We start from the raw sequence: 11,930 nt of genomic DNA, 5'->3' as shown, positions 1-11,930 counted from the left end.
TTGCGGTCTGTTGCACACAAAAGTTAACAAATAATTAAAATGAACATTAAAAAAAATCTTATTTGTTAGAATGCCCCCCCCCCCTCCTTTTTTGTGTAATTTTAACCTGAATTATAATATTGCTTGAAAACACTTTCTATTTCGAAGTCTTAGAATGCGTTGAAACGAACACAGCGAGGCAATGGTGCCTCTATACATTTTATTTGACTTAGTGAATTTAATAAACATCCACGTACAACTGTATACAAACAAACAACTGTTACATATTCAAAGATATATAGTGGGTTAATGCGTTTAAAATGACAGGGATTTATTTCGGCTAGTGACTGATTTGATACTCAGTTGACAAACTTCTTAAATTCTGTCCTTAATTAATTAAGAGGACACAAACTCCGTCTCTGACAGCAGTTCTCAAGGTGGGTGTCACTGAGGCCTGGCTTGCAGAACACCTCTCTTCCGGGGCCTGGGCCAGCATCCCTCCCGTCCTGTGCTAAACCACAGGAAAATGGCAACAATCTGGAAAGAAAATAGTCCAAATGCGTGGTTACATATAGCCATCACGTTTCCAGGAGCTCGTAAAAAGGCAGACGTTTAAATGAAGCAGAAAACTATTCCCCAATGAGCTAGTGATGAGGAGCAGCACTTTTCTTTACAAGTTTAATTACAGTTAAATGCCTTCACAAAGGTGTTGTTCCGTATATATATATATAAATGTGCAGGCAAATGCGTGAGAGAGATTTTCATTTGAATTATTTTACGAGGAATGTGCAACTGGCAAGCTATCACTAAAGAAAAAAATGTGACATTGTTTTATACAATAGATCTGTGCATTTAAGTCACCTTTGCTCGCTTTAAAATAAAACAACTGAATTTTAAGCTAAATATTCTAATTATAATAATAATAATAATAATTCAACAATGTCGTTTTAATATTATATACTCAATACGTACATCAATATATTGTGGTCAAATATTATTTAGCCTATGTACAACTGATAAAACGCATTCACTGTCTTGTTTTTCTCAATGAAAAAACTCAGAATTTTTGTATCTATTTTATTAACATATGTTTCGTATCTGGATGTGTCTTGACACGTTTTACCGATTAAACGTTTAATATGGAGTCAGTCAATAAACCAATAAATGTCATTTGTCAGTGGGGGGCTTAGTAACAAGATCACGTCTTCCTTCAGAGCCGGGTTTAGTATCTGGACATATAAGTGTTTAAAGCATTTTGCCCTATTAATCCATCTGAACCTCTTTAATTTGCCAAAAGCAGATACGCCAAATAAAGTGCGAATTATTTAATTTATGAATGAATCAGGCTCTGCAGTTAGTTTGCACAAAATCAAAAGGTGCCAATCCACCCTCTCACTCTCAGAGAAGATAATTACGCACATAAACGTGTACTTACGCGCTTCATGCGGCCTATTACATTAATTTGAGAAAAAACAAATATCCTAAGCATGGTTTTAAACATATCTCACAATATGCTTATGTGCCAGAGTTTATGATTATAGTAATACACCGCTCTGTCTTCTATCACGCTCGCCATAAAAGCAGAAGTGAGTATTGCCCATCGTTCAGGAATGATATCAACGAAAAAAGACTGACAGTGGATATGCATTGCTGTTACTGGCTGCTTTAGATGTCTTGGAAAACACCTGCATGAGCCCATGTGCTCCCACGGGATCTGGTGACAAAATGAGCTCCGTTTTACTGCAGAACGGTCTTCTGATTATAAAGAGAAATCCTAAATAACCATTTATGATTTAATATGCTTCATCTTAAGCTCGTACTGTGATTTCCAAAAACATGAGAGAAACACTAATAATAATAATAATAATATGCAATTACATTAGAGTTACAAAAACAGCAGCATGTGCAGTTTTTGATAATGCAAAAATAACTAATTTAAATACATAAATAAATAAATAAATGTTTACTAGTTGAGTCAGCAAGAAACGCTATCCTTCTAATTTCTGACATCTTTCCGCATCATATTAACTTGCTATCTTTTGATGTGTCCAACAGGACCGATATTACATGCCAAATGCAGAAAATAACTGCGGGTGTTGCTATTGCACTGCTGAGGCTTGATTCTGACAGCACGGCTACAGCCTTACAATGACCATTAAATTGCGATGATTGTGCACATGCAAACATGACTGCAGTTTAGATGTACAGAGTAACCTGTATACTTTGTCACAAGTCCAACAAATAATTCAACAGAATCATGTACTTACATGAGCGAATCGGTTGCCTTGCCGTTCCCTGCTTGCTTTACCTGCACATAAACTGCCAATAATTCGTATATCCTACCCAATACTGATGCACAAAACCTAATCTAGAGCTAAGACCCAAAGTGCATACAGTTTCAAGAGAGAGTTTATATGCATACCCTCTCGCTGCGGATCCCACGCATGCACTCATACATACAGTATTTCTACTCTTTTCTCCTCACACACACACACACACACACACACACCCTCTCTCTCTCACACACACACATGCACTCACACGGGAGCTCCTGGCCGTCTGGACTGTAGCGCGCGCTGACTCGGGTGGCTCTCAATAGCAACATTGAAACTGAACACACCTTTTACCTATTTATAGAGTTCACCTAAATTAATAATGTTAATAGTTTTTCTTTCTTTCTTTCTATCTATCTATCTATCTATCTATCTATCTATCTATCTATCTATCTATCTATCTAGAAATATAAGGCACTCACCAATGTTCTCACGTCAGGTACAGAGACTTTCACAATAAAATGCAATAGCAGTTAAAAAAATAAGTAATATGCTCAGAAAAAAACATTTTGTTTAAGGTGTGACCAGCATGAATAATAATAATAATAATAACAATAATACTAATACTAATAATAATACTACTAATAATTTATTTAGTAAAGGAATGCGTTTCACATAATTGCGTATTTTGGAACAAAACGTTTTCACGCTTCAAAATAGTTGCTTATTGTTCGAGTGTATGAAATGCTCGCGATCACCTTGCGTATAGAGGGGCTGCGACCTTGACCCCATCCAGGATCCAATGCCCAGTGTCGCACCGGATTCCGCAGGTCCCTGAAAAATAGCACTTATTCCTCTTCAAGAGCTCGAGAAGGGGAGGTGGGGGGGAGATCCGAGATGTTGCGGAGCGAGAGGAGGAGGAGGGAAAGAGATAAGTGATCTAAAGGAGACACGATAGGACAAAAAGTGATGATGATGAATACATTGGAAAGTTTTTTGGCCCTGACGAGGGTGTCAGATTGAATGGCCTGTGCGCATGTGCGAAGGTGTCCAAACTGACAATGCTCGTGAGATGAAGATAGCGCTGCTGCTGCTTCTGAGCTCAAGGAGGACGCGAGGAATCTACAAGCCGACAAGATGAGATCCAAGGCGAGGGCGAGAAAACTGGCCAAAAGTAGGTCCTTCTTGCGCTTCTTTCGCTCCCGGTACTTTGAACCCTCGCGCACATCACCAAAGTGTCATTTTCATTGACCAGTTCCTACTGCGAGCGCGTCTTTGTCCGGTGCGTTTGTTTTTCAGCTCTCAGTTGCACTGAACTCGCTCAAACTCTCCGTGATCCGCGGCGTCCACCCTTTAGACCAGATGCAGCCGTGGTGTGCTTGTTCAGAAGTTTCTTGTATGTGTGATGGTGCTTTGGCTGAAATGGTCAGGAGCGCGTTTCCACGCCGCGCAGTTTCACTCTCTTGTTTTAGCGAAGTCGAGAAACCGTAGAGAATTGTTACACGAAAGTTAGCGAAGAGTTGTCGAAAGGGATAGTAACTTTTTTTTATTGAGTGGTTCCAGGTCTTGTGAAATCATATTCCTGCTTGCTGAAATAGTGGGCGCTCTAGCACTGCTCATGGACCCCAGCACGCACACAGAGAGAGAGTGTGGAGCTCTCCAGAGCTTCCTGCCTGTCCGCTGGATGCAATAGAAGAAGGAATATCAAACAAAACGGACAATTCTTCTGATAATCTTAAATTAGGAGCTTGCATTTGTCCTTTGGGGTCTGTTGCGGCTCGGTATGCGGCTTCATCTGCGAATGGCAAATCAATAATGCAATATGCTCAGAAAAAAACATTTTGTTTAAGGTGTGACCAGCATGAATAATAATAATAATAATAACAATAATACTAATACTAATAATAATACTACTAATAATTTATTTAGTAAAGGAATGCGTTTCACATAATTGCGTATTTTGGAACAAAACGTTTTCACGCTTCAAAATAGTTGCTTATTGTTCGAGTGTATGAAATGCTCGCGATCACCTTGCGTATAGAGGGGCTGCGACCTTGACCCCATCCAGGATCCAATGCCCAGTGTCGCACCGGATTCCGCAGGTCCCTGAAAAATAGCACTTATTCCTCTTCAAGAGCTCGAGAAGGGGAGGTGGGGGGGAGATCCGAGATGTTGCGGAGCGAGAGGAGGAGGAGGGAAAGAGATAAGTGATCTAAAGGAGACACGATAGGACAAAAAGTGATGATGATGAATACATTGGAAAGTTTTTTGGCCCTGACGAGGGTGTCAGATTGAATGGCCTGTGCGCATGTGCGAAGGTGTCCAAACTGACAATGCTCGTGAGATGAAGATAGCGCTGCTGCTGCTTCTGAGCTCAAGGAGGACGCGAGGAATCTACAAGCCGACAAGATGAGATCCAAGGCGAGGGCGAGAAAACTGGCCAAAAGTAGGTCCTTCTTGCGCTTCTTTCGCTCCCGGTACTTTGAACCCTCGCGCACATCACCAAAGTGTCATTTTCATTGACCAGTTCCTACTGCGAGCGCGTCTTTGTCCGGTGCGTTTGTTTTTCAGCTCTCAGTTGCACTGAACTCGCTCAAACTCTCCGTGATCCGCGGCGTCCACCCTTTAGACCAGATGCAGCCGTGGTGTGCTTGTTCAGAAGTTTCTTGTATGTGTGATGGTGCTTTGGCTGAAATGGTCAGGAGCGCGTTTCCACGCCGCGCAGTTTCACTCTCTTGTTTTAGCGAAGTCGAGAAACCGTAGAGAATTGTTACACGAAAGTTAGCGAAGAGTTGTCGAAAGGGATAGTAACTTTTTTTATTGAGTGGTTCCAGGTCTTGTGAAATCATATTCCTGCTTGTTGAAATAGTGGGCGCTCTAGCACTGCTCATGGACCCCAGGACGCAGAGAGAGAGAGAGAGAGTGGAGATCTCCAGAGCTTTCTGCCTGTCCGCTGGATGCCATAGCAGAAGGAATATCACGCAAAATGGACAATTCTTCCGATAATCTTAAATTAGGAGCTTGCATTTGGCCTCTGGGGTCTGTTGCGGCTCGGTATGCGGCTTCATCTGCGAATGGCAAATCAATAATGCATACATGTCATATTGACGAAAACAGAGTCTGCTATTTTCTGGACTCTTTCGAAGGCGAAATCAATAATGCATACATGTCATGTTGAGGAAAATAGAGTCAGCTATTTTCTTTACTCTTTCAAAGGCGAGGGAAAGTGTGTAAATCTCCTCTGGACTCTGCATGATGTCTTTGCTTATTGTTCGTTAGGCTTTCACTTGTATTTTGACTTGTTTGTGATAGGTAGGATTTTGCACTCAAACTATTTTCTTATGTTAAGTGCCCGTGAAACTTTTGCATGCGGTTATTCACTGCAGTGTGGGCACAGTCATCGCTCGTGCGACTCGTTCGAAAAAAAGGCTTCTTTTTTATGGCTATGTATTAAATCGCTGCACGATCATTTGAGTATTTACGGACAATTACAACGAAGTAAATATCGTGCACAACATACAATACAATGTATACAATCGATACAATGTTTTAATATCTCCTTTTCAGATTTTTTTTTTTTTTGGATCAAAATGAATTTATTTTGAACTGAACAAGTGGCATGTGAAACAGATGCAACCGTGCACAGTTTTGATAATGCTCAGCCTATAGGTTTCAATGGCCATATATAAGACGCGACATGTATTAAAATATTAAGACATTTTAGTGTTTGAATATATGTAGGAAAGCACGCGTGGGCCCGTGACCTGTTGATTCAAATTGCCGGGAGAACGTACAGCCTACTCAGTTTGTTTAGGGACAGAAATATGGGCCTCGGTATTTTCTCTCAAAACTTGTCTAGGCTATACTTTTCTTTATTTCGTGTATACCGTGGTTCATCTCGTTGCTTTGATCAGTCAGTGTTCTGCTCTTCCAGAGTCACATTCGACAGATTTACTTTATGACTGCATTCAATCTGTCTGCGATATCATTGAGTTAAGATGTTTATTAGAGGCTACGGCTTCCCGTGTTCGTATAAATTCCGTTTCTCAGGAATGCATGGAGATATAATACTCTTTTAAATTGATCTGCATTCTTTTAAATTTAAATGATGGACAGAGGATGCAGAGGATGTTACAATTTGTGTATTATTATTAGTATTATTATATAGAAAAAAGCATAATTAAAATGATTCTTTAAAATCATACATGTTTAATACATTTTTTCTTAGGTTATTCTTAAAATATGGCGAAACTGTTTTAAAAACGCAAATTATGTAACATCAGCACATTGCAAATTATTATTATTTTTTTATTTTTCTCTCAACGCAACAGTTTGCCGTATCGTAATTCCCAAAGAAATGGCAGGTATGGCCGAGAAGCGTCTTAAATATGATCACCTTTTATGAGACACCGTCGGTCACTGCTTTTAATGATTTTTCATACCTCAATGCAGTCAAGTATCATCACCATAATTGTGTTTAATTAAGCAATGTTATCAAATGTTAACGTGGGCTGCAAGTAAAGCACAAACCGGCATCTGCTGTTAGTGAACGAATCAAGTGGCCATAAACGAGCTTGACTCATAATCTTAGGCCTTTCGTTCATTTTTCGACGAGCGTTTAATGCGTTCTGGTTGAGAATTAATATTCTGTGGCTTATTTATATAACCTATGAGTCACTTAGTTCAAGCTCTGTCTTTGATATATTATCATACGATAGTTTAAGTTGAGTTTCAGAGAGAAATCGGGTTGTTCAGGCGCCAGGTAAGCATGCGTTCGCCTAATACAGCCTCCCTCCTCTCTTTAAAATCCTCTCTGATTTTAACATCATAGTCATAAATCTGAAAGCACAATTCTATAGAAAAAAAGAGCGTGCAATGTGTGTTATGCATGTATAATATTACTGGAAACAATTAATTATTTTGAATCAAGTTGGGGTGGCGTGTCTAATCAATAATAAACTGAAATGAGGCCTGGCTCTGTCACACACACAAAAAAAAAAAAATACAGCGTTGAAGGACTTTTTTTTCTGGTTTACGCAGTATATGCGCTGCGTGACAATATATACATGCATACAGTAAATTACGCCACTGAAAATTAACACAAATAACAATTTCGCATGTACAGTGAAGTGACTGATATAAACTGCCACAGAGATGTCTTTTAAAAATGTGCATTTTTTTTTAACGATACACATTTATGTATTTACACAGGTTCTTTATTTGGGGAAACGTTTTGTCAAATTCTATTCCCCCCCTCTTTCACTTAAATGTGGGCTTTGACTTTCCCTGTTTACATTATGATGTTGTCTTTGAAGAGAGACATATAGTTGCGCATAGAAATAAAATAGCAATGGATAAGAATCAAAAAGTTGTTGTGCAGCTTATGTTGTTTTGACACATGCAATAAAATCAAGCTATAACACTGTAAAGCAACAATGGAAGCTGTGTGTGATGTCTTGCTAGAAGACACAGCCTGTCAGCACTCAAAACTGGGCTTTTACAGGCAAAATGGCTGACATTTAGCTGCAAGCTAGCTGAATGTGTATGTGCACAATATGCTTTCACACATGAGAGCTGGTGAACAGACTAATGGTGCGTGAGCCATTAGAGACATATAACTCCTCACACATTATCTATGAGATGTAAGTTTGTCTTTGATAAGAAGGTCTTGTTAAAAGTGCTGGTTAGACTGGAAGAACTGTGAGAAAATCATTTAATGGCTGTGTGTGCAGTGCATGACACACACACACACACACACACACACACACACAGGTGAGCATGTCTTTATTTCAACGCTGACGGACTGACTGACATTAACCATTTTGAAACCAGTTTGAATTTGTATTTGATATTGTTACAATCTTGGCATGTGCACAGAATGCATGCACACATATTCATCTTCAACGGGAGCCTGTAGGGCAGCCTTTGACCAGACGGCCTGCTTAGTTAACCCCAATCTTGAGCGAGAGGAAAGGTTGATGGGTGGCTTATGGAGCGCAGGCAGAGCTGGCACAGTTTCCCGTCTGCCCACCTGAGCCCAATCGCCCTGTGCTTCCCAAAGGTGAGGCAGCTCGAACTCAACCTTGCTCACATTTGTCACACGCCATTCATTCTACTATTCTTTGTACCGTACTGCACTGTTATTGTTCGCTTGTGGCACCTCTTTATGACATCACAGTGACTCGCGCATGGGAGGGCCTTTTCCGCGTGTGTCTAAACACTGTTTCAGCTGTTCTCTGTCGCATTAGAGCTGCACACCCTTTTTTTCTTTTTCCTTTTTCGTTCACCCAATTGTAACTTTTTTGACTATGCTTTGGCAGTCGTGTGCATACCTTAAAGATGACTTTAGTGTCTTACTGTTTTTCCTACCAGCATAATGCATTTTATTTGTTTCTCAAAGTTTTTTAAGAAACAGCGGATATATAAGAAGAGGCCCCCATGCTGTGGAGCAGAGCAGGGTGCAGCGTGCAGTAGGGGAAAGACAGCCATTACAGAGCTGTTAAAGCCATGTCTGTGAGAGAGACGTGCTTATCATGTTACAGCCCAGGCTGTCTGCAACTCCTTGGCCGTAGAAGCGGACGCACTGCTGTTTTTTTAAGGTGTTTGATTGAATTGTAGCTCATTATTCTTTCTTGCTTAGAGTGTTGTCTTATAGCTGCCACTGAACTATAAAGTAATCATTTATTTTGAATAATTAAATTGCTGAAAGTATTTGCACTTACTTTTGTATTGAGATATAAGATTTAGCCTGTTTGCAATTATTATATTTTATATAATTTTTTAAATTATAATAATTATGAAATGCATTTAAAAGCATGTAAAACCAAATAAAATAATCTAAAATGTATTTATTTATTTAAGTCTTGATTTTAATGCAGTAAATGTTCACTCTAAAAATGCTGGGTTATTTGGCAACCCAGTGCTGAACAAATATTAGTGTTTTTGACCCAGATAGCTGGGTTATATACATTTTGTTGGGTTGTTTCTTGACACAGTGTTTTGTCAAACAATGTCATATTGAAGGTTATTCATTTTAAATAACAATACAATTTCTGTTATATATGTGATCCTGGATCACAGAATCATGTTCCATGAATATATTTAGTAAATTACCTACTGTAAATATATCAAAACTTAATTTTTGATTAGTAATATGCATTGCTAAGGACTTCATTTGGACAACTTTAAAGGCGATTTTCTCAGTATTTTGATTTTTTTGCACCCTCAGATTCCAGATTTTCAAATAGTTGTATCTCGGCCAAATATTGTCCTAACAAACCATACATCAATGGGACACTTATTTATTCAGCTTTCAGATTATGTCTAAATCTCAGTTAAAAAAAATGACCCTTATGATTGGTTTTGTGGTCCAGGGTCACATATGTAATGGACAGTTTAGATTTTTTTTTCAATGGCAAATCAGACTTTGACAATCATAAAATACTCAAAAACATTTAGTAAAAGGTTTCAAGAAGTGACAGGAACAGCCTTTGGGAACTGACATCTGGAAAAAAAACAAAAAAAAACAGTTTTTGCATACAATCAAGACATTCTCAGAATAACCTTTTCTGAAGAAAAGATAACCTTTTCTGTAACATACAGTACTCTCTCGTATAAGTGCAAACCAGCGCTGGTCTCAGCTCCGCAGCTTTTCTGGCTAAAAAAAACATACACAAGAAAACTTCTTTTACATTATGACCTCCGAAAGCTGGCCGATACTGTCCAAGGAAAAAGTAGCTTTGTACACCCACCGGGAAGAACTGTGAGAAATAATTAACCCTGCATCATGTGTTCAGGGTTGCTAATTTTAGGCCGTAACGCGTCTTGTCGTAACTCCTGCCCATAAAGAAGCACCAGGAAAGATTCCATCCAGCATCTCGAGGCACCCAGCTGTGCTGCGTTTCAACTGCGAGCCAAATTAATATTGCAATGGATGGTCCACAAAAGTCGAAGAATTCCTCACGGCTGTGTTTGTTTGTTATATAAAAACAACAAGGGGTTATCATTTTTGGGGTCTATTTATGTGCACTGAAATGGAGGGAAATTCCTCTTTTTTTTCTCCTTGTAGCATGCAGCAACATAATTCTCCCCTGGAAGTGAACATATTTCTTATACCAAGCAGGCTAGGCTGGTGCTTTTGGCAGTTTTCGGGATGTTTAGAGTGGCAGTTGCTCACCCTTTCAGTGAGGACATACCCAAACGTAATTCCCCGCTGAAGTTCCCATGCATCAGCACGGCTACCGAGGGCTGTTTGGCCAGACCTTGATGTTGCATCCTTTGGCGATAAGAGAGTGGATGTCATTCCCCAGTGGGCCACTCAAGTCGAGCATTACCGTTCAAAGGGCCGGCCTCCACATTTATCTTTTGAACTCATCTTCTGTCCTCCATCTTTTGTCATTACAGTGGAAGATGGGCAGCTCTGTCTCATTACGATGGTATGACGTGCTGTAATGGCAGTTGTAGAGTCGTTTTCTACTTTAGAGATAGAGTGCTTAGATTTGCTTTGATAAAAAAGTCTTTCATGTTTCCAAAGCCTTCTGTCAGCCCATCATCATTTCTCATAATTGGACGGTGCGGTATGCTGGGATTCACTGTAATTGAACCATCATTATCCAGTGACTTTCTCGGCCTATATTTGCTTAATGCTTAACTTTTCTTTGTACGCATGGGCGAGGGGTGGCATGTACCAGATGAGTGCTCTTGCTTACTGTCCCTTCAACTATTTTTGTCCCTGAAAATTGGCTTAATTATGTGAATGGTTGTTTCTCTTTGCTCTGCGTCGCAACACAATTAGTCCATCTCCCTGGCTGCAATTTGTTTTCATAAAAAACGAGAGTGTTGGCACGCTGATTATGAAGCTCTCGCTCTCGAGGGAGAGGCGGCACTATTGGTGTGTAAAATTTCATTAACTACAGTGCGGCTTACTGGAAAAATATATAAAACCTCAAGCTGCCACCGTTTTCTTCAACCACTTTAAGGCCGACATCCTAAACAAATCATTACTGGCGCATTGCACACACACTGCACTGCACACACACACACACACACACACACACACACACACACTTACTCTTTTCCCATGCCCTTATGCTTTACGCAGCGGTGCCAATGTTCATGCTTAGATTCATTTGTAAACTTGATAACATCATGCATTATACCATTACACCCTTTCTGGAGTTTAATGAGCTGTGCATTGGCGTAAATCTGGGTTTGTGTGCAGATGTGAACATGCATGATAATAGACGCGTGTGAGCAGCGAGTTCACAGCTGCACGGGTGGTCTGGAGTATTGCAACATCACTGGGGCTGAATAAACTTCAGCCAAAAAAAGCCTAACCCCTTTAGAAATACAACCCACACCACAATCAAATGCACTTGAATGAACTTAAATCACTGTATATTAGTCTAATATGTACTGTGTTTAGCCGCTTAACCCTATAAAGCAGTTTCTCAACCCTGGACACACACACACACACACACACAACACACACAACACACACACACACACACACACACACACACACGCACACACCAACCTTGACCATTTTCTTGCACTTCATGTAAGTTTCATGCTCATTAATCTTCATTCAATAAATTATCCTAAAATAAATAATCATTCATTAAATTATCCTATATATCTATATATCTATCTATCTATATATCTATCTATCTATCTATA

General features: G+C 39.7%; 1 protein-coding gene across 4 annotated transcripts in view; it reads left to right on the top strand.

Moving 5' to 3' along the window:
- Positions 1-4,629: 4,629 nt before the first annotated feature.
- Positions 4,630-11,930, top strand: part of prdm16 (PR domain containing 16) — a 243,882-nt gene continuing 236,581 nt past the window's right edge. For all 4 annotated transcript variants that reach the window (XM_016294974.1, XM_016294973.1, XM_016294972.1 and 1 more), the window contains exon 1: positions 4,630-4,698. In XM_016294974.1, coding sequence (XP_016150460.1) covers positions 4,662-4,698 — 37 coding nt within the window. In that variant the 5' untranslated portion in view covers positions 4,630-4,661. The remainder of the gene's footprint in view (positions 4,699-11,930) is intronic.

This window comes from Sinocyclocheilus grahami, unplaced genomic scaffold (assembly GCF_001515645.1).
Source record: "Sinocyclocheilus grahami isolate Dianchi unplaced genomic scaffold, SAMN03320097.WGS_v1.1 scaffold327.1, whole genome shotgun sequence".
Classification (NCBI taxonomy): Eukaryota; Metazoa; Chordata; class Actinopteri; order Cypriniformes; family Cyprinidae; genus Sinocyclocheilus; species Sinocyclocheilus grahami.
Note: the sequence above shows the minus strand (reverse complement) of the source record. Positions and strands in the feature narration are given on the sequence as shown.